This window comes from Catharus ustulatus, chromosome 13, assembly GCF_009819885.2.
Source record: "Catharus ustulatus isolate bCatUst1 chromosome 13, bCatUst1.pri.v2, whole genome shotgun sequence".
Lineage (NCBI taxonomy): Eukaryota > Metazoa > Chordata > Aves > Passeriformes > Turdidae > Catharus > Catharus ustulatus.
In genome coordinates, this window is record NC_046233.1 from 15,124,829 (window position 1) to 15,151,853 (window position 27,025).

At 45.8% G+C, this 27,025-nt stretch overlaps 1 protein-coding gene across 3 annotated transcripts in view; it reads right to left on the minus strand.

Moving 5' to 3' along the window:
• The window catches only part of DNAH1 (dynein axonemal heavy chain 1), a 75,250-nt gene extending 49,521 nt beyond the window's left edge, over positions 1 to 25,729 (minus strand). For all 3 annotated transcript variants that reach the window (XR_004419258.1, XR_004419257.1, XM_033071245.2), the window contains exons 1-20: positions 25,643 to 25,729; positions 20,961 to 21,311; positions 20,332 to 20,404; positions 17,716 to 17,890; positions 17,066 to 17,222; positions 16,406 to 16,538; positions 15,299 to 15,457; positions 14,528 to 14,780; positions 13,151 to 13,308; positions 12,120 to 12,331; positions 10,611 to 10,906; positions 9,458 to 9,608; positions 8,740 to 8,933; positions 7,658 to 7,883; positions 6,919 to 7,038; positions 6,034 to 6,116; positions 4,465 to 4,606; positions 3,317 to 3,472; positions 2,094 to 2,292; positions 61 to 314 (exon numbers count right to left, since the gene is read on the minus strand). Coding sequence is in view for 1 of the 3 variants with exons in the window: in XM_033071245.2 (XP_032927136.1) it covers positions 61 to 314; positions 2,094 to 2,292; positions 3,317 to 3,472; positions 4,465 to 4,606; positions 6,034 to 6,116; positions 6,919 to 7,038; positions 7,658 to 7,883; positions 8,740 to 8,933; positions 9,458 to 9,608; positions 10,611 to 10,906; positions 12,120 to 12,331; positions 13,151 to 13,308; positions 14,528 to 14,780; positions 15,299 to 15,457; positions 16,406 to 16,538; positions 17,066 to 17,222; positions 17,716 to 17,890; positions 20,332 to 20,404; positions 20,961 to 21,071 (3,252 nt within the window). In the remaining 2 variants the exon portion in view is untranslated. The remainder of the gene's footprint in view (positions 1 to 60; positions 315 to 2,093; positions 2,293 to 3,316; positions 3,473 to 4,464; positions 4,607 to 6,033; positions 6,117 to 6,918; positions 7,039 to 7,657; positions 7,884 to 8,739; positions 8,934 to 9,457; positions 9,609 to 10,610; positions 10,907 to 12,119; positions 12,332 to 13,150; positions 13,309 to 14,527; positions 14,781 to 15,298; positions 15,458 to 16,405; positions 16,539 to 17,065; positions 17,223 to 17,715; positions 17,891 to 20,331; positions 20,405 to 20,960; positions 21,312 to 25,642) is intronic.
• Positions 25,730 to 27,025: the final 1,296 nt, after the last annotated feature.

Genomic DNA, 27,025 nt, shown 5'->3' on the forward strand with positions numbered 1-27,025 from the left:
CTGTTCAACAGAAACCTATTTGAGAAGCAAGCAAAGACACAGCAAGCCCTCTCTTCTCACATTTTCAATGGCATATTCCTTGCTGGCTGTCTCAGCTACTTTGAGAACACTCTCCATGTGGTCCTGCAGGTTCAGTTCCAAACAGTGACCAAATGTCATGCTGGGTTCCAGCTCGACATTAGTCTTAACCAGGTTTGACAGCATCTCCCAGTGCCGAGGCCTCATCCCAGGATTGCGCAGCCCTTGAATTAAGGGCACGTATTGTTTGAAATCATCCATCTTGTCTCGAAACTCCGTGGCGACACTCTGGCAGTCTTTTAGGGAGAAAAACAGAACAATATGAGCAACAGCAGTGTGTGAGAAAGTCGCCTTAAGGAGCTTCTAGAAGCTGTCTAAAGCCTGATGTGCAGGTAGTCGCATGGTATGGGGTAGGTAAGCAGCAGGAGAGAGCAGTGGAAAATGCAGGTTAAAGTAAGGAGGATATGAAGGCTCTTTGTACATGGCCATGAAGCCAGGATTCAAGCCCACTCACAAGAAGCAGATCTGCCTATTATAAAAGCCTGTTACAGGCAAGCCCATGCTAAGCAGAAGTGTGCCTCAGGCTAGAGCTCACCAGAAGAACAGAGGCAGACCAATTTAACTTCTTGATATGGACTTAAGTATGACCATCTGCCAGGAGATATTTTGGAAGTTCCAGTCATCATTTCAAGATATTCACTTCTTAACAAAACTGCAAGTACTAAGTTATCTCACACCACAGCTCAGGTCATCCTCAATAGAATATGTACACTAAGGAGCTGGAAGCAGGCTGGGATCCCAGCCTGGAAATGGAAAGCGTACAGAACACGCCCTGCCAGGCTATGGCCATGCTAGAGACAAATGTACTTCTGCCTCATAGGAAGGACAAAGTGAGGGAAAGGGCTTTTCTCTCTGGGGGCATCCTAGAAATCTCTGCACTGTTCATATTCTGCCTTTTTTTTCAGCTTGTGCTACTGAAAGTAAAACAATGGGTAGGTAAAGAACTTGGGACTTGCTTCCTTTCCAAAATCTGGCTACAGCATGTGCCTCCTTTTATTGCACCCTGCATGGTTGCACTGTGCACTCACAACAAAGATGTGACCACCTTGTGCTCTCTGCTGGGGATATGCAAAGGCAAATCAGACTCAAGGACAAAACAAATAGATTACCAGGTACCAGAGAATATTGCAATGAACTTAAGCAGGTATTCTTAGTATTTCTGTTTATCATAATGATTCATAGTTACTCATGCATCCACTCATCACCTCCTCCATTGGGGCTGATTCATGGCATTGTTTAAGAGCAAGTTCAAGTTAAAAAGGATGAATCAAAAATCACCCACAGCAAAATATATTTCAATCCAAGCCATCTGGCAGGAGATTTTAGAATCAGCTCTAAAGAATGACCAGCACATCTCTAAGAATCAGGGTATTGCAACTTAAGCTACAACTGAAGTATAAATTTCAGCTTTATTAGGAGAAATGGTCAAAAGATCTTTGTGTGAATTGCAAGGGCTGAGCACAATCATCTAAACTTCATACACATTCAGGCAAGAAGGAAAATTGTTATTCTACTGCAGAGATAATTTCCAGATTTTGCAATTTCATTTTATTCATAACAAAATCAAGACCTCTTCTAGCTTTCCAGTAAATCCATTGGCCAATAAAGAAAATAAGATTGGCCAAGAAAACAGCACCTGCAAGACCCAGATTCAAGTTCCCTCACTGCCTGATTTGCATGAGTGCTTAAACCCACATGTCTAGCCAGGGGGATATATAGTAACTCTCTGTGACTAGCCTGGATTATTGCACTATATATATATAATTTATTTTTTTTGAGTAAATACTAACTGCAACATCAAAGGGTGGCTGGTACTTCAAGCATCTAACTAGTATCTAGATGTGAATCATCACAGTTTCAGGAAAAGAAGCGGAAAATAACTTTGCTAGCATTTTCCCCGCTGTCTCTAATACACATGTGACATCCTGACAATGCCTGTTTAGAGCACTCTGTGACATAACACACATCAAAATGCTGATATGCACCAACTTCCTTCCCCCAGATTGTGCATCTACCTGGTGAATCCTTGAACTGCTTCACACATCTCTGCATGGTCTTAAGAGAGTCATTGACATTCTTTTCTAGCTCCTCTGCCTCAATTTTAAGGAGAGAATCGTTCATCCAGCTCTCATACCACTTTATCCAGTCTGACACTGTAGTCCAGAGATCATAGTATGGCTGGAAGTCCTTAATCATCTTGGGCACCCCACTGTACTTTAGAAAGAGATTAAAAACAATATAAGTAACAAGCGTATTCACCTCCAAATGACAGCTTACATGTCAAAAGGCAAAAAAAAACCAAAACAAAACAAAACAAAAAAAAAAAAAACCAAAGGCCACCTCTTTTAATCTGAAGCCAGCAATGAGAAAACATGTATTTCAAATGTATTTCAAGAGGATACATCAGACCACCTTCTCCTGGGCCTACAATACATATTCCAAGAGAGAGCAACCAGCAGAGCTGGGCTTGATACATTCAGGCCAACATACATCCAGTGGAGTTGTGCCTGCACCATGTGTGTGGCATGGAAAACATCCTTTCCTCTTGCCTGTAGAAAGCCCTCCTGCAGAATGAGGAGATTTTGATGGTGAGGCCACACACCATCAGTGAAAGCACACACCACACATCATAGCAAAACTTGGCTCCTTACAGGGAAGGAGAAGTAACCACAGACTGAAGGGTAGGAAAGGATCATCATGTGAACTCCACTTCTGGTCTGCAGCCAGACTTGGCTGGATCTGGATGACAATGACTCATTGGCAGCTGAGCAGCTTCAAGCAAAATGAGTGTTTGTAACCACATAAACTGTTGCCTTAGGAGAACACCACGCTCCAAGCCCAGCCAGCTGCCAGCACCCACTATGCAACCACTTGTATTCACACCTATAGACCTGCAGCAACAGCCCTGGAGAAATGGAAGCATCCTAACTACTGCTTAAGACCTTCCCCAGCCAATTTCTCCTCGTGAACATCCCTCAGATCTCACTGTGGACATCCAAAGTCTCTCACAAAAGTGGAAATAACAGACCCTGCGCAGCCTTCCACGTTTGCCTGGTATTGGCTCTTCTGCAGGCAAGTGGAGCAGTGAAGCAGTGTAGTCAATTTACAGGACTGAGGAGAAGTTCCCCAGAGAAACCAAAACAGCATGAAGGATTCCCTCCTGAGGAACTATGTCTCATATTTGCTCCACCTACCACCTAGAAATCCCAACAAAGACCAGAGTCCTGCTAACACTTACATCAGTAACTCTGACACCAAAGAGTCTTTCCCTGTTGTTGTAGAGAACTGACATTTCCTGAAGCTCTTTCAGCTGCTTCCGGACATCCCTTGCATCTTCAGCCAGCTCATGGGCTTGATTAACGTCTGACTGGACAGAAAATCCACCTACAGTCAGCTGGAAGAGAAAAGGCAGGCATGTCAGGACTCTGAAGCTGAGTGCTGCTTTCTAGAGATATCAGCTTCCTGGTGTGCTCTTCGTTACAGCCAAGGCAAGATTTTTATGCTCATGATTTCACCTCCCCCAAAACAATTTCCCTTCTGTTTAGACCACAATGAAAGTGGTGAGGAGAAGTAATGACCACTGGTCAGGTAGAGGAAACTGCACATGTGATGACCAGCTACTTGTCTTCTTTGTGACAACAGTTAATCCCCAAGGAATAGGAAAAATAAGTCTGTGCCCAAATTTGATGCTGAATTTACAGTGATATTTGCTACAGAACCAGTAAAGTGCAAATGATAGCTCCACTGACTACTCAGTTTGTTTCCAAGAATTGTTTAACAACACATATCTAGAGCTTCTCCAATAAATATTGTGTTTTGTTTCGGTGGCTCGGGTTTGTTTGTTTGGTATTTTGTGTGGGTTTGTATTTATTTGTTTGAGTTTTTTGCTCCAGTGTTGGGGTATTATCATTTTGTGAACCTGTTTGCAAGAAAATCTAGGTCAGTGATTCCACTTTTCTAAAATGGCTTTTTTCCCCCTGAATTTAAGAGTTTGAGGGAAAAAAAAAAATCAGATTGTTTTAGCAGACACGGAATGCTATATTTTCCCCCTGGACGGCAGTGCAGGAGATGTTCTACAGGGAACTGAGTACACAAGAAAGAAAAAGGAGGTGCCCATGTTCCCTGAGCATCAAGAACTGGAAGACTGTATAAACACCTTTTCAATGAAAAATTAGTATTTCTGTAGAATCTTGTCTTTCACAAAACAGGAAACTCTTAATCAAAAGTCAACAAAAAACCAAGGGAGGTGTGTTAATATTTGGTCTAACTGCACACTCACCTCAAAATTCATCTGAGTAAAATCTCATCTGAAAGTTTCCCACCTGGCTGACCAAAAGAGCTTCAAGACCCCCTTCTATGGACAGTTCATTGTCAGGAGCTTAATACCTGCATTTCCTCCAGTTTTTCTTCAAATGCCTTCTGATCTGAAATCTGCGTTTTGCGAAATCTTTCTTCATCGTCTATGTGCTGGAGCCGAACGGCCTCTGTGTCCATAGACATTTTCACTGGCCAGTAACTGGCAGTCCACCTGCACTCACATGATACAAGAAAACAAATGGGGAAAAAAAGGAGAAAGTGACAAGCTTTTTGAGCATATGTTTGAAATGCTGAAAATAACAGAATGAGAAAACCAAATCCCACTAAACAAGGAGGCTTAACAACAACAGAAACACATGTGGTTTCAACAAAACATTTTTTTCCAGCTTGTCGTGTTGATATGCAGTCCTTGTGACTAGGCTATTCAGTTGGTGAAAGCTGGGGAGAAGTGGAAGGTCTTTTTAAAAGAAACAAATCCACTACACTGCTGAAAAGCTAGGAGACAGCAAAATAACAGTTGGCATCCAGAGGGAATGTCTGCCTTTGAATGTATTTGCAAGGGACTGAAAAAAACGGGGTCAGAGTCTCAGCTTATGGCTTTTCAGGGCTACCAAAAAAGCCAGTCTCCTGTTAAGCAGGGCAGTGAGGGGCCAACATAACCCAGATACAGAGAAGCCCTGAATTCTGCAGAGTGCCCTGGGGAGAGTGTTGTAGACCCATGAAAGGCTGCACAAATCGGCTGCTCATGCCAAGGCAGGTTTCTGTGTTCTTGCTCAGCCATAGCCCACCCATTACTGCCTCCATTTGGACCCTCAGCCTGTGTGCAATGCCAGGCACAAGGTATGCACACTATACTCCCAGCACCCAGGGGTCACACCCCTCCCAGCACCTGGGGATGCACCCATCTTCTACCAGTCCTCCTGTGGCAGGTCTGGGCAGTGGGAATACAGCCACATCTGTTCCAAGCTGGCCTGGGGCTGAGCTGCTTTCCTGCAGCTTCTGAGAGTTTTTGCACCTTGCACTGCATGTTTTAGCACTCTGCAGAGACTCACTCAGGCTGCAGACATAGTGGACCAAGTACATGTCATAAGAGAAGTGTTTCCCAGGCTGAGCAAGATTTGGAAGCCTTGTAGATGTGTTTGTGAGCTGACACTGCTACTGGGGCAGTCAGGCCACAACTGGAATAATAAAACTAAGAGGAGGATGCTTGGAGAAGAACTGCAGTAATAGTAAGGGTTCAAATTCCTTCCTAGTCTTATGAAAACCCTGTGAGTGTTCCTATCTTGGAAGTGTTCATTTAGTTTCAGGCACAGACTAAACCATGCACTTTGAGACCTTACAAGTATCTCAAAAAAAAACCCAAACCAAAAACAAAAACAAAAAAACCACCTAGAGAAAAGGGCTTTACTATGTTAAACAGGTTAATAGCTACCAGTTTGCCTTGCCCCAGGCCAGAAGGCAGCATGAACTCACACTACTTGTCTACAAACTTTTTTTCAAGAATTCAGGCTCACATAGCCTGAGAGACACTTAAAAGTTCTGCAGGAGCCCTTGATAGACACATGGCCCCTGAAGCACTGAGAATGGTAATTGCTGCAGAGTCCCACTTTGACAGTGGGAGAAATGCCTTGTGCTCACTTGTCAGTGAAATCTTCTTCAGTAAGATTGTAAAGGAAGTCGTCCATGACCTTGTAATCTTCCATGACTTCCCCAATCAGTTGCTGCACAGGGTGAGAGAGAAAAAAAGCAGACACCTTTAGACCATGCTGATTCCAAGTCTCTGGTGTACACCTCATTTTCTTGAGGTGCCTTTGAGGAGTGTTAGTCACACAAGCTTAATGTGATGTGTGCTACTTCTGTGCTGTGTGAACAGTGGGAATGGATTTACAACCCCTTGTTCTGTGAATGATCATGCCATCATCACCCTCTGTTCTATGGGAATGAAAACAAGTGTGACCTAGTGGATAAAGCACTGGACAGAAATCCAGTGGTTAGGTTATCCTCCAGGTTCTCTCATCCTGTCCCTGTCAGACCTGGATAAGTCAGCTTACAGCTTGGTGCCTTTGATTCCCCATTTGTTCAGCTGGGAAAAGACTTACACTTCAAATAACTTTGAAATAACTCAGTGCTAAAATGTCCCATCATAAAAAATATATTAACAGCAATTTGAGCACTGGATAACAGAAAGATTTTCTTGAAAACAGCATTCATTTTTAGAAGATAGCTATTCAGTACAAAAATGCAGAATGGATCATGAAGGCAGCAAAAAGCATACTAAGTATTTTAGGCAAGATTTTTAACTGCTATTTTGTTTTGCAAAGAGATTTAAATTTATGATATGTGTATTTAAAAATATAAATCTCAGGAATTATAAAAATACAAAGCCAGGAATCTCATGGCACTGCATGCAAAGACATGCAAGTAAAAAACTTGGAGATCTGCTTCTGAGACACCACACATTACATTGACAAATTTCCTCCTCACTTCCCTTGATGTCCCTGCCCAAAGGAGAGCCTGCCCTACCTCCTGCGCTGCCAGCTGCTCGGGCACTCCCTTCAGCCAGTCCCGCAGCTCAACCAGCTCCTCAATGTTGTTTGGTCTCTCATGCATTTTGGTGCTGATGGCTTCATATGCCTCACAGATCTGCAGCAGGACACAGCAAAGACCATCAAAAAGTCTATTTGTCTATTGCAAATAGACAAACTGAGAAATCTGCCCTGACCCACCCACTTCCCATTCTGAAGGTGGTCTAAGCGATGAGTACACAGCCTTGTTCTGTTTTTTTCTTTTACCATCCATCTCATTTGAGTTCAAATGGAATGAGACTGACAAAAAAAGAGGAAGAGGAACTGCAGGTATGTAGTGGAAATTATGACAACAACAGATTTAGACAACCAGCTGGCAGAGGCAATTGCCTATATTCCAGTTATTCTCAGAGGAAGCAGAAGGACTTTCCAGTTGTCTACCAGACAGATCTTTTCAATCCACCAACACCCTTTTGTATGATGGCAAGGTCTTGAAGAATTTCATCTCAAGAGCTACAGCTTTTAGGCATGTAATTTATTAAATATATTTAATACTTCATTTGGTTGAGTCTGCATATGTCCCCTATAATTTTAATTTGGAATAATCAGCTCAGTGTGATTTTTAAAATATCCTCACTAATGTGCCCTTCTGGTCATTTCACAAAAACAGAGCAACTTCAAAAGCAGAAGGACAAGACAAGACAGAGACAGATAATCCATTGAACCAGGTAACTTACTTTCAGCACCTGTGAATGGAGGGTTTTAGCCAGCAGGTCCAACACAGCAGTGGCCACTGCTTTATGTTTAACAGACAGATTATGCCTAATATGTTCTATCCTGACTCGAAAGGGGCCAATGATAATAAAACTAGGTAGAAGGTGGTCCAGGGTCTCCTTTTCAGACAAGTATGTGTTTACTATGTTCATCACCTCCTGGGTAGGTGGAAATTGCTCTTCATAGCTTCTGTAAATTAAAACAACAAAAAAAAGGCAGTGTAAACCTTAAGAATTTTTGAGCATTCAGGCTGTTTGTGTCCACTCAAAGGATCAATACATGAAATTAGTAAGGCATACATTTACATAATAGGTGTGGTGTGGAGTAGGAGCACAAAATATTTTAGCTGCAAAAAAGGAGTTGAAAAAAGAGAGGAAAAAGGAGATATGGCAAGAAGAGAGGGAGGGAAAATACAAGCACTGGTGTAAACAAGGCAAGATCAGGAGGCACTTCAAGGGGAGGATAGGCACTTCAGTGTATTCCAGGGAGAGACAGGAATTTGTTGGATGGGATTTGTAACTTGATTAAGCTGGAATAAGAAAAAGGGCTTCAATCCCACTGCTTGGAGAAAACATAAGACCTAAACAGAAATCCATAAAAGTAACAGAGGCTAGAGGACAAAATAGGTGCAAAGAGTTTTGGCAATGAAAACAATGAGCTTGAAACAAAAAAACACATTACTTTCTACAAAATGCTATCAGCCTGAGCAGACACTATATGAAGGAGGTCAGAGTCAAGTATGCTAACTGGATTCTCAAACAGGATGATTCATTTTTAGGACCATTAATATCTCCAATCACACTGACAAGCATGACAAGAATGTGACTGCTGTCAGAGACAGGAAGAAATTCCCAGTGCCACCACCAATGTCCTCTAAAAGCATGGACTGTTGCCCATGAGTGAAGGCAGCCTGTGACAGTGGCCTGATCTCACATCTGAGGCACGTGGTCTCAATTGCCCCACACTCCCACATCAGCACATCCACACAACAGCTTCCAAAAGGCTTGTCATTGGGGTGACAGGAGTTTTGTCAGAAACCACTTACTTTAGGAAGTACTTGATGTCATTGTTATTTATCTCTAAGAACTTCTGGTATCTTTTGCCGTAGGCTTCGAGAGGGATCTTAGTCTTTCGAATGGCAGAGCGCAGAGTCTCACGTAGCTCTTTCACTTCTAGCTCTTGCAAACCCACTGATTCCAGCATGACGGTGCTTGTTGTATCTATGTTCTTCAACACATACTGGAAGAGGAAGGAGAAAGGTCTTTCAGGACAAACAGAGCTAATTGTGCCTCCTCAGGAGAGGGGCAAGGCAATTCCTGGTGGCACCTTTGGAAAAGCCTGCAGTCTACACTTCTACATTGTGTCAGGAATTGTTTTATCAGAATGAGGATCTAGGGAGATAGGGCTTTCACAGTAGCAGACAGAAGTATGCTACAGAATTGTAAAGCATGCTATTTCCTTCATGAGTCTGCTTTCACCAGCCACCATGCACTCAGGGGAACCAGCGTGTCCATGTGTCCACAGAAACTGCAGCACCAAAGCAGAAACAAAAACCAGACAAAAGAGCTACAAGGTCGGGGAGATTGAAGAAATCCTATCAGAATAGAACTGCATAGCACAGTGCTGTCCCCACATTTTAATTGAATTCCCAAGTATCCATTTCTGCACCTCTCTCCCTGAGGACAAGCTCAGGGGTGTCTGTGGTGAGCTGCAATGCACTGACACATGCATGGCTGTATCACTGTTGATGCAGAAGTGTTCACCTGCTCCAGCTGTGGGACACTGTGAGTGGCCAGGATCCCACTGTCAAAGAGAGAAATGAAGGATGTCTCAAAGTTCTTCACAGAGGGGCTGAAGAGGATGCCACTGCTGTCTAGCTGAATGTCTGTTGCAAAGAGTAGATTCCTTTGAGGCCTGTGGTGGGAAGAGATAAGAAACAACAGGGATGTTTTTTGAGAAAATTATACACAACTGTATTGCTCTGGTGCTGTTACTAAAATGCCTCCTGGACAGGAAAGGAAAGCAGAGAAGAGGACTGTCTCAAGCAGATTAAGACTCAATTTTCTCAATTTTCCAGTGAAGACATTAAGAACCCTTTTTTTATCCAAGGTGAAGGAACCATTAATCACATCATCAGGATCCCCAAAAGTCATAACCTCATCTTGAGAACTGGAGCTGCTTTACAGTCAAACGACAGGTGCTCCTCAAAGTAGGCATTCAGTATCTCCAATATACTCCTAAAATGCACTTCTGAGAGTTGTATTAATATTTCCCAATCTTGCAAGTAACCAGCATGGCCCAGGATCAGCTGAAGTCAGTGTCAAGACTTCCACTGATTTAAAGATAAGAGGCCTCATGTGAGTGGTAGGGTTTGTTTTTTTTTTCTTTTCTTCTGGCTTTCCATTTCTAAATGTTCCTTCTTTAACACCACAAAAAGCACATATCCTTAAATCAATACCCAATGGAATAGAATTTTAGGCCCTGTGATAACCTAAACTTGGTATTCTTTAGAGATCCCAGGCCAGAATCTAGTTCTGAGGTTTCATCTAAGAATGGAATTAAGCATCCCTGCTCCTGGTATTCTTCTTCCTGGCATCCAGAAAAAATCTAGCAGTAACAATTTGCTCCCCCAAGAATGCTGGAGGTGGCTGATCTTTAGAACAGTACATCAAACAGCAGACCTTGGTTCTAAGGGGCTGCTCCATATCAATAACAGCAGCTGGAAAGCTGTACTAACAGAGCAGCCAGCACTATTTCCTTCTGCCATACTCCAGTGAACATGTCAGGTGGAGGATTAAGGAAAATTGCCCAGCTTAAAGGCTCCATACAGAGCAAAGCTTGCTTGCAGAACAGCAGTTAAAAAGACAACAGCACTACACTTTTCTGCCCTTTCCATCCCTTATTTTTCTTTCTTACGTGTAGGAACTGCTGCTGATGTCATCTCCCCATTCCATGTCCTCTGAGCAATCCAGGACACTCTGGCAAACATCCAGCACAAGCTGGGTGAAGCTGATGAGCGACCTCTGGACCAGGTACCGCAGAGAGTCCTGAAGCATGAACCGGATGCGCCCCATCAGCTTACACAGCTTGGAGCTCTGGTAGACATCCCAGTCAGTCTCCTCCAGGTTGAACCATTTGCCTGCATCTTTAAGGCTGCTCTCAATAGCAGTCTTTATGGTATTGATCCAAGTATCCTTGAGAAACTCCTGAACCTAGGGCAAAGAGAAAGCAAGCTGAGTAATCCTCCAAGGACTGATGGGAAAACAGTACTGCAAGGTGAGCTACTGACTGAGGCTGTTGGATCTTTCTCTGTTGTGAAAAGAAACTGTTCTCTCAGACCTGTGGTAGCTAAAATAGCTCTCAAACCACACCCCACCCCACGTGTGACATCTGAACCTGGTCATATATCTCCTGTACTGACAAAAGACCCACAAAAAGAAAGCCTGATATTAAGAAGTGGGAGTGCTCTATTCTCTGTTTTATTCACAGTGTTTCCTTTCTGTTCTCTTTTCTATAGAGCGGTATCCCTGCAGCTGCCTGTGTCAGGGTCCCTCACAAAACTTGTGTAGACAGTGTGATGAGCACGTAAAGGACAGAATGTCTTCTGTTGACAAGCGAGAAGAAAGAGCAGAAGCAGCCAAGGGCAGCAGCAGTTTGCAGTATTTTAATTTATTAAAATACCACAAAGTGTCACTTCTGCTCCACAGGCAGCTTGCTGTTTGTGTGTAATAAAAGAACCTTAGTCACCGAGTGGATGACAACACTGCCTAGCTGAAACAGCACGGGACTGGGAAGGACCAGCACATTCTCTGCCACTGATTTAGTGTGCAACCTACTCTGTGTGGCCACAACCAGGGTGCAATGTGCTGCCTTCAATCAGAGGACATGAAGATCCTCTGGTGGGAATTACCACTGAGCTGCAAATTTTTGTCTTGTTGTGTCTATTGGCATTCCAAGCAGAGTAATTTAATTAAGTATATAAAGAACAGAGTGAGAAAAGCATTATCAGGAGGGATCAAGGATCTTGTGCCTTGCAGCTGGATGGATGAGGAAATAAAAATAAATAAAAGGAGAAAAAAAGGAAACTTTTGAGTGCCAACCAGGACTCCTATCTGTGTATAAACCAGGTAGAGGAAAGAGGGGCTGCAGCCTTACATGGCCACTTGTTTAACACATGACTAAGAGCATGGTCAGCATTGACTGATCCCAACCAGGGGACTCTGACTCTTTCAGCCCATTCTCCCCATATCCCAATAAATTTAACAGGCACATGCAAATGTGCCTCCGTGCCACAGACATGATGTCTCCTTTGACAGTTCATTAGTTTCCAGAAAAATCAATCTGCAGCTGCTGCATCTGTCTAATGCACACGGACAGCACTGCTGGTTGCTCCATGTGTTCTTCCCTCACACCTCCTCTGCTCACCTGAGTGAAGGTCTGAGTCTGGATCTCTTCAAATTCCTCCAGAGAGACAAGTTTGTTTATGGTAGTGTCAAACAGAGACATGACAGCTACCTTGTTGCACTCATCTTGTACCTGTGCAAGGAGATGGATGACTTCTGGACTGGTCAGGAGTGACAAAAAGTTGAATTCTTTCTGTTGTTTACGAAAAGGATAGTCTGGGACAAAGACAAGCCCTAGCACCAAAAAAAGAAATAATGTCATTGCCTGCAACAGCGAATTCAGCTTCTGCTTTTAGAGTACAGATCCCTTTGGGAAGCACTTGTGAAAAGGACTCTGCTCTAATGCACAGGCCTTATCATGCAGCAGCTTCAGCAGAGGGCTGGATGAAAGAGAGTCTCTGCTCTGCAGCAAAAACCTTCTGCAGCCTCCCAATAGGAGCTGAGGTGCTGTCTTGGTGCCTGACCTTCCCAAGGCTTTGGCTCATGAAGTTTCCATTAGAAAGAACATTGGAACTGAAGAAGTGTCCCACTCAGGCTCCAAGCCACAGCTGAGTAATACCATCTGTGAGAGGCTACTTGTGAAGCACCTCAAGGCCTTGCTGCCTTTGAAAGACTGAAGTGTACAAAATACACTGCTTCCCCACCTCCCCCCATCTTTTACTGGGGCCATTTTCTTCCTGGTTGGGACTCTGAAGGAGCCTGAGTCCTCTTCCACACCTGAGGCATTTCCCAGCTGGGCACAGCAAAGGCAAGGCAGTCAGCTCCAGCACAGTGGCAAGCTAATCACATTGCCAAACATTTGGTGCCATTAAGGGTACTCTGCCTGCAGAGTTACCACAGGTTAGTGGATGAGTTCTAATGTATTATACTGAGGAAACATGAGCATGCAAATATACCCTAAAAAAGAGGACACATACTCAAAAGCCTCACATAATCTCCCATTGCTGCCCCTTGTGAGCTCTAATCATTACCATGAGAGCTCCTACAGCAATCCAAGAATCCTATCAAACAGGTAACCACACTGAATGCAAACTGCTTCCCTGTGTCCCCTACCTCTCTCTGGTGCTTCCTTCTCCTCTTTGTCTGGCAGGGTAACATAAGAAAACATCTGGGGTTTGGAAGCAACGACTCTGTCAAAGTTTATCCTGTTTATGGTGTGTTCATAGTCCAATTTCACTTCTTTCTCCAGGCTGCTCATACAGTCTAACATGCTGTTACAAGACAAAAACACTGAGAACCATGGCATTTGAGCACATGACTGTAACTACCGCACACTTCACCCCTCTCTCTCTCCCTCCCAAATTTGCTAACCCAGAAGTCCACCCACCACTGAATACATCAGGAGAACTGTGCAGACAATGAAGCAGCCAGCAAAGGTATCAACCAGAATTTTAATGACAGAGGCAAGCAGGGAGTGAGGACTAGGTCTGTAGCCGCCGTGTCTTTTCAGTTCAAAGCAACATCTCCACTGGGTAGAAACATTACAGACAGAAGGAGAAATAACCACAAACTAAAGAAAGTAGCTGGCAGTTCTGGAAAAGTTGGGCTTCCCAAGCTGGCCTCCCATTTGCCTCCTGCTGAACACCTCTTGTTCTCCATTTCCTTAGCCAGAACACTCACAGAAGTGCTGAAACCCTGCTTCATTTGCCTTAGGAAATCATGATCCTTCACCTCAAGCAGGCAGAGTACTTTTCTTTATCCCTATGTTTCTGCTCACAGAGACTAATTACTCCCCTACTTTCCAGTTCAGGCCAGCAGACCATGCAGCTTCTCACACCTTCCTATTTCTGAGCAAGGCAATCAGGCATGGCTGATTCCCAGCAGCACCACCAGTGACTCATGATTCATCAGCCCAGGGAGTCTTTAAAATGCCTCCCCAATATGAACTGCATCACAAAGAGATACTCCATTAAATCCAGGTGGAGATCTCCTGTTCTGTTTGCCTCTCCCTGTGCAGATCTTTTGATTTGTTTTAGCAGCTGTTAATAGGTAGAAAGGTCACCAGCAGACAACAGCCAGATCTCTGGAGACAATGGGTGGTCTGCAGATCAGTACAACAATGACTGATCTGTTCCTCAAAAGCACAAGGAGACAGCAAGGTCAGCCATGCCGTTTTTGTCAACTTTCTTGCTGTTAAAGGCCACTTAACTGCAGGTGTAAGCATGGCTTGGTGGATCTGCACAGGGAACCTACTTCAGGAACACTGACAGACCACACATGTCCCTGGAGCTGCCATCTGCCTACTTCTGATGCCACTCTGGGCCACAGAGTGGTGTGCTTGTGCACAGAATGGAAGGCAGGTAAGACTCATGGTCTATGAGTTGGCTGATCAAGATCTGCCTCCACTGACACTTGTTTTGTAGCCCTATGAAGTCCCACAACGTTTATGGACTGAAGGTTGAGCCCCTAGACGTGTACACGATGCTTTACCTCTTCTCATCCTTCAGTTTGGGAGTCTGCACAGCCAAGCGCTTCATCCTCTGCAGGCTTTTCTCACTGATGGTGTCCAGCCCCTCTGTGGGCATGCAGTCCACGTACAAGTGGTACATGAGCAGCCCCTGCGTCTTCTTGCGCAGGCTGTCGGCAGAGGCCACGCGCTCCGCAAACACCTGCGGATCCTCGGCCAGGAACTGCAGGCAAACTCGTGGCACCCAGTACTGACATGGCAACAGTGGAGCTCTTCCTGGGAAATGAAAGTACAGCTTGCAACAGTTTGCAGGCAAAACAAAACTCAATGGCTTGCAGTGCTGACAGCAGCTTTTTGATAGACAAGATAATTGGGCTGCTCGCAGGAGATCAAAATGAGGGACCAAAGCTGAGGGCAGCAAGAGATAAGGAGCATCTCCAAACTGTCCAAGAGAGGGTACTTCATTTTAATCTGCCCACGTTCTCTTTCAAAATGGCATTGACCCAGAAAGACCAACATTTTACTTTTCTTGAAGGCAGCAAGGATGGGAGAAGGAATAAAAAGAAAGGTGTTTCCAAAGGGAAAACATCAAATGGGGTCAAATTAATATGTGGAGTTCTCTTCCCTGGAGGTTTTTGCAGACAAGTTAAACAGACACATATCAAGAGAGATAACAGTGAAAGAGATAAAATGACTTCTTGGTGTTCTTCCCATCTCCAGCTAGGACAAGCATGGGTAATGAACTGGCTCTCAGACTATATGACAGGTCCCAAAGGACCTTATTTGAAACACACCTTCTGGAGTTACTCCTCCATTGAGGATGGGTCTCCCTTTTTCATCACGCACTAGACCTTTGTCTGCTTTATGGACCAAGTAGAGATCTGTCTCCTTGTCATAATCCAGAACACCAACATCAATCCACTTGTAGATCAACTCCTGGCTCTTGGGGTCCTCTGAGAGAGACAAGGATTAAAACAGGGTTAGTCCATTCTCCTGGAGGATGGAATTTTCTGATCCGAGTGGTGATGCCACACTCAAATCCATTTGCTCATTTGAATCTCAGTCAATCTCACAGAGTTTCTGCTGTGATCAATAAATAATGAACATAGGTCTTACAGTTTAGAATTTTCAACATTTTGCACACATCAGACAGATCTGTATCTATATTGATATCAATATGGATACAGGTCAGGACAGCATTATGCTGTCCATTCAACCTGAGGAGTGATCAGGTGCAGTATTCCCCAAAACAGCTGCAAACAGAACTCAGCCATCATGTGCTGGCTGCCCAAGGATACACAGAGTTTATGTTTTATGCTTCAGTTCCGCTGACAGACAAGCCTCTGGAGGCTGCTCCAGAGCTGCAGATGCCAGTTCCCATGCTTTAAAGCTGCTGCAGATGTGTTAATATGAGCTGCAGCCACAGCTAGACATCAGTGCAACCGTACCTAGTAATGCCTTCTCATTGAGCAGGCTCCAAATGATGGGAAAACAATGTCCACGTCATTTAATTTGGCCCAGGTTTACCACTTGTATGTTTACTGTAGTCTGAACTTGTCTTCTGATCCTGCACTTGAAGTGAAATCCAGGCAGAACACACAGTGTGCAAGTTACCTAACTCCATGAAGATAGCTATGTGGCAATAAAGAGAAACTTTGTCTGTGCTGACTGAAAGTCAAAAGGCAAAGGCAACTTCTAAAAACATGGAAATGGACCATGGCAGGACTGGTAGTCTCAGATCTCTGGTCTCTTGCTCTGACTGCCTGAGCCTGGTCAAAAAGAGATATGGCTTTTCAGCTATTCAGAGCTACAATCATCAGAACCTGCATGTTGCCTTCTGCTGAAACGGCCTGTAACTGTTAGTGTTGCCCCACTTGAGCAGTAACTGATCCAAATTTTACCATGTCCAAGTACATCATCTGTAGGTAAAAGTGCTTTTCCAGGCACTGGCTTTCTATCAGAACATCCTGGCTCCAGTCCTAGTGAGATCCACTCTTCTGGAGTTCGACAGTCAAATTCATCATTGTCAAATACCTAAAAAGTAAGGACATGAGTAAAATTAAGATTTACTTCAGAAATAAGAAAACACTCAATAAAAAAATTCATGAAAGGAAAACATTAACAGTTCCTAAATAGGCTACAAAATATGGTAATCAGTCCAGGTGCAAAAGCTGTGCTGTCAATCTTTGGTTGACAATTTTCTCCCAAACAGCAGCATCTGTACCTCCAGCCCTTTCCTAGGGAGAACAGACCAACACATGGAGAGGTTTCCTGCAGCAATACTGCTGACTACTGCATTCAGAAGGAAACATGATACACCTTTTCTTTGAATACATAAAGGCCAGTGAGGAGCACTCTCAAGGATTATTAGTTTTGACAGAAGTTGTGGGTATCCTGAAGAAGATGCTCAGCATCTTGTAGAGACCCTTCTGTGCCTGAGCCATCTCCAAAGCATTTCCTTGTTTTGTTGTTTGTTGTGTCAATACTGGCTAAGTGTCCTCAGAAACCTCCTGTGGTATAAGCAATGAGACAGACCACAAGTACCAAACATGTTCTCTTACCTTTAATGGGAGGTAGATGGGAAACACAGAATCTTTTGTCTCCTCAATAGGTGGCATATTGTCAGGGTCATAGTGCCTTGGAATCAGCTGATTGGAGTCTATCCCCTTGCTGGCCAAGAGCTCAGCAATATCAAAGGTGAGATACAGCCGTCTCCTCCTGTTTACATCAGAAGAGGAAATAATCACCTAATGTGCCTATAGGCATTCCCATGCCTATGGCTCCACCTTTTTACTGTGCACCCCTATCAGTAAAAACACTTTTAGTACACACTGCATCCATTTTCTCACTTACAGTATAAAAAAATGCAGTGGAAGTGACCTGGAATGATCAGTTACTCCAATCCATAAATTCTATACATGTACTACTGTACTAATACATTACAGAGCATACACAAAAACAGAAATTAAAAAAAAGAATGACAAAAAGATGACAAACACTATTTAAGAGCAATGTTTTCTTCCCACATCCCAGTGAATTGTCTTTTGTAACCTCTGCAATGCATGCACACCCCACTTTAGAGACCACTGCTTTACAGGATAAGGTTTTCTTAAGGATTTTTGACATGCTATGCCTTGAAATCAAAAAACAACACCCTAATCTGCTGTGTCCACTCCACAATGATGCCTCTAACCATCTTCTGGATACCCACCTCTCTATTTCAACCTTCCGAGGGTTTTGCCCTGGAATCCGTTCGAAAGGTAACTGCACTTTGGGTTTAAATGATTGTACAGGGAAATCTGACTCAGCAAGGGACTCAGAGGATGATCCAACCACTTGCTTATCCAGGAGACTTCTAAAGTTTGCAGGCATCTTGAATTTTGTGACTAAGAGACAAAGAGAAACACATCTGAAACCACCAGGCGTCACTTTGCTTTACAGTCACACACAAAGGAGGACTCTGCTGTCTACTGGGTTGTCTGCAGAAGTCACTTCACTAGATTTGTAAGAGAAATCAAGTAAACATCAAATTAGAAACAGAAAGAAAGACCTTTCTTCCCTGCGACAATATGTGATTGTGGTTTTCCAGTATCAAAATTATGGCATAAAAGAAACCTCCACTGAGCATTACTGTCATGCAGATTTTTGGGAGCCAGGGCACAGACCTGGCTCTAAGAAGCTCTGTTTTTTTTTTTCCAGCTTTGCTACAGACTCTCTACATGATAGCGGGCAAGTTACTGTCTCTAGTGCACAGTTTCCATCACCCTCAGAAAGGATGGGCCTCTCTGGAGGGCCTGACACCAACAGTCAGTCACAGCTGGGAGGAACTTGGTAAAAGTGGTATAAAGGGTTTATGAATATTACAGGGGAAAAGAAGCTGTGCAAGTCATCTTTGTCTCCTGAAGTGCCTATTCACACCTTGGGACAAACCTCTCTCTTCTCAGCTTTTGCTCAATCAAACCACCCACTCACATCAGCGAGTTAAACAGCCAACAATCTCACCATTTGGCCAAGCCTTTTCAACAGAAATTTGGACTAAGCAAAAAGTATACATTTCCAAGAACTGGCAGAAATTAAACCATGTCATTTACCCCATAAATAAACCAAACTGTTTATATTGCTAAACAAGTTGCAAATAATAGAACAGCAGCAAACTGGGAATTTGAAGCTTAACCTAAATTAAGTAATTGCATGCAAGCTTTAAAAAGCACTATTCCCTAGACAGAGCTAAGCATTGAACTAAAAATAGATTTTAGTGGAGTAAGAGATTTTCCTTTGATGAACTTTCACACTCTATCAAGGAGAAACTTGAGGTTATGGTTTGGAATTGGCTATTTTGAATGTCAAGCTTTGAACCCAATTGTTCATCGTGTTGCATGTGCTTCTGGAGCCAGGCATGTGACCCTTGATTTCAAAGCAATTGTGCAGAGCAGCCAATAATGCTGAAGCCAGACATGTTTCAGGACAGTTAGGTACAGGAAGGGTCCTCTAAGAGGTCATTCCCTTGTCTTTCTTAAACGGCCCCTGACTCAACCCTTGTAGTTGTATGTTGTCTGCTTAGATACTAAAGGGAACATCCTAACTGGCTCCTCTATCTCTACTTGCCTCCCTCAGGAAGGGCGGCTAGCCTGACACAAATGTGCTCTTTAACACTTGCATGGTCCATAATGGAATTTTGAGGAATCCCTAAAATACAGCTCTTTAGCCTCGTGCACATCTCTTGCTTGGGGTCTTTACAGAATGGCCCTGATTTATATTTGTTGTCAAGGAGCACAGCTGTTCCAATTTAGTCACTTTATTGTTGCCAAATCCATGGCACCATCCATTATGGCACTTTGTGCACTATCAACTATTTATGTCAATACTTAGTGTTTCATTTGCATTTACATTTCCAACCTGATGGCTTCTTCCCCCCTGAAGAAACAGCAGATCATAAATAGAGTTCTGTCTCCACTTGTTAAAGATGAGTCTAGCTTGTCAAGATTCACTTGAGGAAGCAGTCATTTGTCCTCACTCATGAAAATAAATGTCACATCTAAGCACAGGAGGGTGGTATATGCAGTTCCCATCTTTCTCTAAAATCCTCTCACACACACACTTGCTTCCCACCCACTGCCAGTCTATGATCCATATCCCCAGGAGTGCTCTAGAGGCCAGGAGAGTGCTGGCAAACCTTCAACTATTCTCTGTTCCTATATTTGAGCATCCATGACACAAGTTCCTATAAGCAGGTGGCACCAGCAGCTCTGTACACACAGAGAGCCCTTGCATCTAGGGAGAACAATCTGCTCTGGGGTGCAGCTGGTTACAGAATAAATAAATGAGGGAAAACCATGAATTTGGCTATACCTAAACCTTGAATACAGCTTTCAAAGGCAGGTCCCATTTTAGGGGCTGTCATGTGCGGGGCCAGCTGTTTAACTTGATGATGCTTTGGGTCCCTACTAACTCAGGATATTCTGTGATTTTCACCGGAAAGGGACATGCACAGTAAGAACACATGCAAATTCAGTGTTCTCCTGGCAGCAGGACCAGAACTCCCACAGGCACCAGCACAGTCCACCCTGAACCCTGGGGGAAGTGGATATATCCAGGAGAAAAGAAAGCATGATTTTACCACCCACTCAGATCACTTTGCTGTACCTCTAAATGAAATTCACTTTTTACAGGATATTCAACCAGCTCAGCATCATTCCTGAGCACTGAAAATGAAAGCAGAGCACAAACTCAGAGGCAGCAGCCTAATTCCAAGCATGTCCACTACAGGCAACCTCAACAATTATGGCCCAGTTTCCTGCCCCACCTCATTCCCTCTCAGTGTGTTTACCTTTAGGGGTATGCTGCTCCTGGTCTGCCTGGTTCACCAAAGACTGGGACACGTGGGGGCCAGCAGAAGCACCCTGGAATGTGAGGGAACGTCAGAGCACAGTTGTGGCATAGTGTGAGTGGGGATCATAGAGGTACAGAGAGAAAGTGGGACTGTAAGACTGACTTTACCAGATCTTTTAATGACAACTGAGACTGTGAGTAATAGTCAGAATAGACACAGAGACACAAACACCTGAAAAGCGCAGCCCAGTGCACAGGAGCAGGGAATCTCCCAGCAGCATGTGGCCTGAAATCAGCAGAGGATGTTGACTGGGGGCTGCTTAGGCAGCCAGTCATTAGGGTTTTACTGCCAAATATCAACTACAGTCACAACCACAAGCCTGTCCTGCCATACTGGCATCCCAAACCCAGGCAATCTGGACAGTGCTGTCACTGGGAGGAAGACAGCACAACTCTGACCAGGATGAGCCTCATGGCTTCATTTTGTAAAGGCCAAGGTCTTGCACAAAGGCCTCTGAGCAAAGCAAGGGCTAGGACCTGTGAAACCTACACATGTACACATCAGCTGTACCTTAAGTCTTTTCCTTTCAGGACAGTGCTGGAAAAAGAACTGCTCTTTGCACTTACCCCTGAGCTGCTGGAGGTTCCTGGAGCAGGGACATCAGCAGAAGCCTCATTGCTGATACTGGGACGGCTCCTACTCAGAAAATTCCTCAATTCCTTCCTTGCTTTCTCCATCTTCTCGGGAGAAGAATGCTGTGACGTAACCCTGGGCTTGCTATGAGTGGAAAGACATTGAGCCTGACACACACTATATCTTCGGCACTCCTCCACACCTTCCCACAGTGCTGGATATCCTTGACTTGCTATGATGAGTGGGTAACACGGAAGGTTCAATCCCCTGATTCAATACCAACCGCTGCATTCATGGCCTGGGGGCCATCAGACTCACGTGGCTGCCTCAATGGCTCACTAACCCTGGAGAAAGAGATTGCTTTATTATTCCAGATGGCTTTTGGAGTGGGAAAACCAGCAGTATACACAAGAAAAACTGCTTTCCTTAAGCAGCAGGGGCTTCCCAGATCTGTGGGAGCATTCAAAGGCTGCCAGGAGAATTTGAGCAAACTGGGACTACAAGAGAAGTACTACTTCTGCTGCACCCAAATCCCCTAAAAACCTTGTCACACTTGACTCCAGTGGGAGAAGGCTACAGACTAGGATACCAACATAGCTACTCCCAGGTGTAAGTCTGCCTCTTTCATTTAAATAATTAATGACAGAGGTTTAAGCATCACCTAACACATATTTTAAATATAGCCAGAAGCTCCCTTCTTTCTCTTCCTACAGGGGATATTTTGCTCAGCTCACAAATAATTTCTGCTCTTCCACCTTGGGAGATGCAAGTCCAGGCAAATATCACAACTGTACAGCTTTATTTTATAAAAACCTTTGTGCACTGAGAGATACCAATTAAGAGCAGCTCTCAGACTTCTGGCAGGAGGATAATACAACCCTTGGTTTTAGGCTTGTCTAAACACAGAGATGACTATTGTAACTAATTCGAACAGTGAAAGTGACACAAACTCCTCCAGCCTGCACACACATGCACTGATACAGTGATGTACACATACCTGTGTAGCTTATTCTTATAAATTATGAGTCAAAGCTCTCCATGGTGTCTCTCAAAGGTACTCTGATGCCAGTACAGCTTACTGATCAATTCCTGCTCACAGTCTAGACCCAGACTCCTCATCCAGCCCTATTTGACTAGTGGTTTGTCTCCTGCACCTTTGCTAGGGGTTTTCTTACTTCTGGTAGCCAAGCCTCTGCAGTAGGAGTCTTCCAGCTTTCCAGAGCTAAGTTCTGGAAAGACCTTGCCTGGTCTCGAAGGCCACAGCTGGCACAGTACTTGTCTGGAGTCTCATCCTGACCTGGAGACAGCACCACAGGATCCATTCCTGCCATGCCCTCTCTCCTCTGCTCTTGAATGGAGTGAAAACTCTGCTTGCCCTATACCCTTGATGAGAGAGGGCAATCTTTTCAGAATTTCACCTTGCTGCCTGTCTGTGAGAATGAATCGTGTACAGCAGAGAAAGCATTACATGCATGCCGGAGATAAGAGGGAATAACTGTGCTGGTTTATTACTGCAGGTTCAAGCCAGTGCACAATTTTGAGAGGTTGAATCAAAAAAGAAATCAGATAATAAATCAAGGTTACCATGATGCGAGTCTTTTAAATGAAATGGAGTAAACGAACAGATTGGAAAGACCTGGGAGTTGAGATCGATAATACCCCCTCCCCTCCTTCAAGCTAGAAAATCTCAAATCTCTCTCCTCTCAGCTTTGCTTTGGCATGGCAACTGGAACCTCACACCCTGAAGAATGAATTTTCCATGGAGGATTTTGTTTTTATTAGCTATTTTATGCTCTGGCCATATCTATTTTAGCAGCCCAGCAGGACTGATTGGAATCAGCCAAGATCCAAGGATTCCTGATGAATCACTGCTGGACTCTTTCGTGCCTGCTGCACCGGCTCGGAGAACAGCAGCAAGGCGGAACAACCCTGCGGTGCCTCTCCTGATGTGTCACCTGAGCATCCTCTCCTTGGGAGCAGGACCAACGTGCCAACATGACTTGCTGTGCTTTTGCCTCTTACCACCAGAATCCTAAAACCATCCAATTAAAGAAGCCAACTCCAGGATGCAAGGTTCATCTGAACCTTTAGTAGGGGTGAGTGACTGAACCCTCTCCCACTTTAGCAGGGCTGGCAATCTCTGCCTAGAACCAAAATAATGTGGCTGCTGCCCATGAAGGACAAGTTTCTATGATTGGGGAAAAGTGTACCAAGCCAGCCCACAGCAGGCCTAATTCTTTGCTACTTCACTTGCTGTGTACTCACACCTCTGTAAAATCCGTCCTCAACACTTATGTCAAAAGAAAACAAACTCCTACTCAGTGTCCAGTTCAGAAATATCTGTCATGCTCTCCTAGCTGCACAGAAGGAAGGTCCCTGTGTTTTCAATTGCAAAAAACCCTGACACACATCACTTAAAGAACAAAAGCAGGAATACAAAGTTTTCCCAGCAATTCCCCAAACAAATCAGTAAAACAGCTTTAGTGCTGAGAGCACTAAAGCTGATGTGGACATGGGAAGATTGCTAAGCACAAAAGGAATCCTACTCTCCTGCCACCCCAGCTGCTGGGATGTGTTTGAGTTTTCCAACAAGGAGGTTTCTCAGAGCATGGTGGGGAGCTCATTTCAGTGCTAGCCTCCAGCTAGGTGGTTTGGTTGGTCCCATCCACTTCTCAGGAATGGTCTCCAGGCTGGTTTCAAAGATGAGAAGAGACCCTCTCTCTTTTACTCAGCCTAACTGTAGAGCCAAGAAGTTTACTGCAGAGCAGTTCCCTCTTTCCAAGCTTCCAACACCAACTGCCTTTCCACACCCCAAAAGAATGTGCAGCATACAGACCTAGGGCTCTCCTCCTCCCCCATCCAGGGGTGACCCCAGGCCCTCAACCTTGGGCAGCACAGCTTGCCAGGGGGAGAACACTTTCCATCCTGTGCAGCGAGCACACAGTGGCAGTTCAAGCTTCCAGCCAGCTCTGCCACAGCAATTGCTGGTGGTAGCACACAGCTTGTGCTCCAGGGTTCCTTAGCTGTCCAAGGCATCCTGAAGGAGAGCAGTGAAACTGCCCAGTGCCCCATCACACTGCAGATGGGGGCAGGAGGCTGGATACCTGCCACATTCACAGCCTTCAATCCTTTCCACTTGGAGCACTTTCCTCAGGACTGAAGCTCTCCTTTGACAAGGAGAGGCACAAAGTGGGAGGAAATAGGAGTCCAGCTCACTGCAAGCAGGTGAGATATCTTCCTGAAAGCAGCTTCTCTGCCCTCCTCAGCAACCCTTCTCCCTGCCTTGCACACCTGGGAGCATCTGTTCCCTGTTCTTCACAGGCAAACATTTGGCTGGCACCAACCTGTCCCAGCTTTAGCTAGAAAACCTTCTGATTGCTGAGACACCTATCTCTGCATTAGTTCAGGCATGCTCCCTCACACCTGAAAAGCATGTTTCCTAGATATACCAGGTACGAGGCATTATGCTAAATTGAACTATTCAAAGTGAGAGCATATCCTTATGGCACTGCTGACACAACATTAGCTACAGCGTCTGTGTGTCATTGTGGCAAAACTATAATTACAATTTCTCAGTAAATCCAGGCTTTACACATCCAAGAAGTCAAACTCCCACATGTCTTGCTCAACGTCTGGTATGAGCTTTTTGATCTGTTGCCTCTACTTCAATTCTTTGATCCAAAGCTTTGACAAAATAGGACTCTTTTCTTTCGAATACGGTTTAAAATGGCTAAAAATTGCAACAGAACTAGAGAATAGCGCTTGAAATATCATCTAACCCCTAAGCAGAACCACAGATTGAAATCTAGTATTTATCTGAAATCTATTTATCTGTGCATAGCCAGAATCCCAGCTACTAGACCATCTGGACACCAAGATGCAGAAATTCCCTCTTCCTATAATTTAAGCCATACAATATAAGCTCAGACAAGGTGATGTGCTCCCAACAAACAGCTTCCAACATTATTCCATACTTCAAATCCCTTCTACTTTAAAAAGAGAGTTGAAAGTAATTTTGAGTTTTATAGCATCCCATTCCCTCCAACAATTTGCAGAGTTTTAAAATTGATTTTCCTCTGGGCTTTTAAATGCATTCTTTTCTCCGCGGGAAAGCAGCAGCGAGGCGGGGGGAGCAGCCCAGGCGGAGGCGGCCGGTGCTGCTCGCCTGGCCCGGGCTCACCGGGCTCACAGTCACGGTGGTGCCGCAGGACACCCCGCCAGGCACTGACACCGTCACTCCAACGGCGCTTGTGTCATTTACAAATGAGCGGATGAAACAAACGCTGCTGGGGGTTTCATTTCCGAAAGATGCCGGGTCGCGGGAGGAGCAGCCAGGGTCTGTTAACGTGCGGTGTGTGGAGATGGGGCAGCGCCGAGAGAGCTCCCCGGGCCCGCCCTGTGCGCCAGCCGCGGGGAACATCCCGCTCCCCATGCTCCGAGGGATCCTTGCCCTGCCCGCCGCTTCCAGTGCCCTGAGAGCGTGAGGGGACTCCCTCACGGTTCACACCTGCGAACTCCCTCACGGTTCACACCTGCGAACTCCCTCATGATTCACACCTGCGCGCCCGCCCGCCCTCCCGGCCCAACCCGCCCCAGCCCCCGAGCCCCGCCTCGGAGCCCGCAGCCCCAGCATCGCTCCGGTGCCGGCGGGGCCTTGCCTGCGGGCGGTACGCACCGAGCGACCCGAGTCTGCCCCGACCGACCCGAGTCCGCCCCGACGCCGCGCGCGTTGCCACGGGCGCAGGGGCGGGCAGGAGGCTGCGGCAGGAGGCTGCCGCTCCCCCCCGCGCGGGCCGTTGGGCCGGTCCGGAGGAGGCGCGGGGCAGCGCGGGCCGGGCAGCGCCACGCTCGAGCCGGGGGGGAGCGCTCTCCTGGGGGAGCAGGGGCTGCCCGAGCTGCTGCTGCCAGCGCGGGGCTGTGCAGAGCCCCTGGTGCCACCTCAGAGCTCCCGGTGCCACTTCAGCTGCAGCCGCAGGGACGTCGCAGAGCCCCCGGAGCAGCCTAAGAGTCACCACTACGGAGTTGCTACTGGCGCCTCTGAGTTGCCACCACGGGGACACCACAGAGCCGCCCCTGCTGCTTCAGTGTCACCACTGAGTCACCACGCTAGGGCCAACACGGAGCTGCTACCAGAGGAACAGTGGCACAGTGCCGCCGAGCCATTACCAACCCGTGCCAGCCCCAGGGTGTGGGTGCTCAGCGTCCCACCAAGGAGCCACCGAGTGCCACTGGGACAGCCCCCATTCCCCGTGCGAGGAGGGCGAGGAGCTGGGTAACTGCTGTGCCAGTGCCACCTTCCACACAGCTGGCTGCCAGCCCTGCTGGCCACTGAACAGGAAGGTCCAGCATATCCTTTCTCAATCCCAGCCCCAAAACTAGTGGAGGCAGGCAATGTAGATGTAGAGCTGCATCTTGGCTTGTCTAAATCAACCTTGTGCACCCATGAAAGTCTTGAGCTAAAAGATCATGTTGTCTGGGAATGGGGGACTACTGGCCCTGGAATAGTGGCATTGAGTCCTGTTGAACAGGCCCCAAACAGCTGGTCCCCCACAGAGGGGATGGGGAGGAAGGGACAAACAGTGCCAGCCCTGTGGGGGAGTGAGGGTTTGAATTATTTTGGGGGAGAGGAAGGAGGTGGAAAAGCAGAGAGGAAAAGATTTAAAGAGAAAAAACCCCAAGCCGTAAGAGATCTGCTGTGAAGGAGTACAAAGGGCAGAGGAGGAAGAGGAAAGGATGAAACAGGAGATGAGTGGAGGCTCCTGCAGGAGGAGAGCTGTGGCAGGCAGGTAGGCAGGGGCTGCTTCATAGCCCTTCTGAGACCCCCAATGCCTGCTGACCCTGTCCAGACTGACAGTAAGTCCTGCTGCTTCCCAGCTGTGCACTTGGGAGAGGTGTGAGTCCTAGAATGCGGGACCAGAGGAGCGGGAAAACAGAGCTGGCAGCCGGCCCGAGGGATGCCCGCTAGGTCTTGTGTGGGGGCAGAGAATTAGGGAAAGAGGCACCAGGATGGGGGGCGTGCCATGGGGAGGCAGCAGAGCCCAGGCCAAGAGCACTGGCT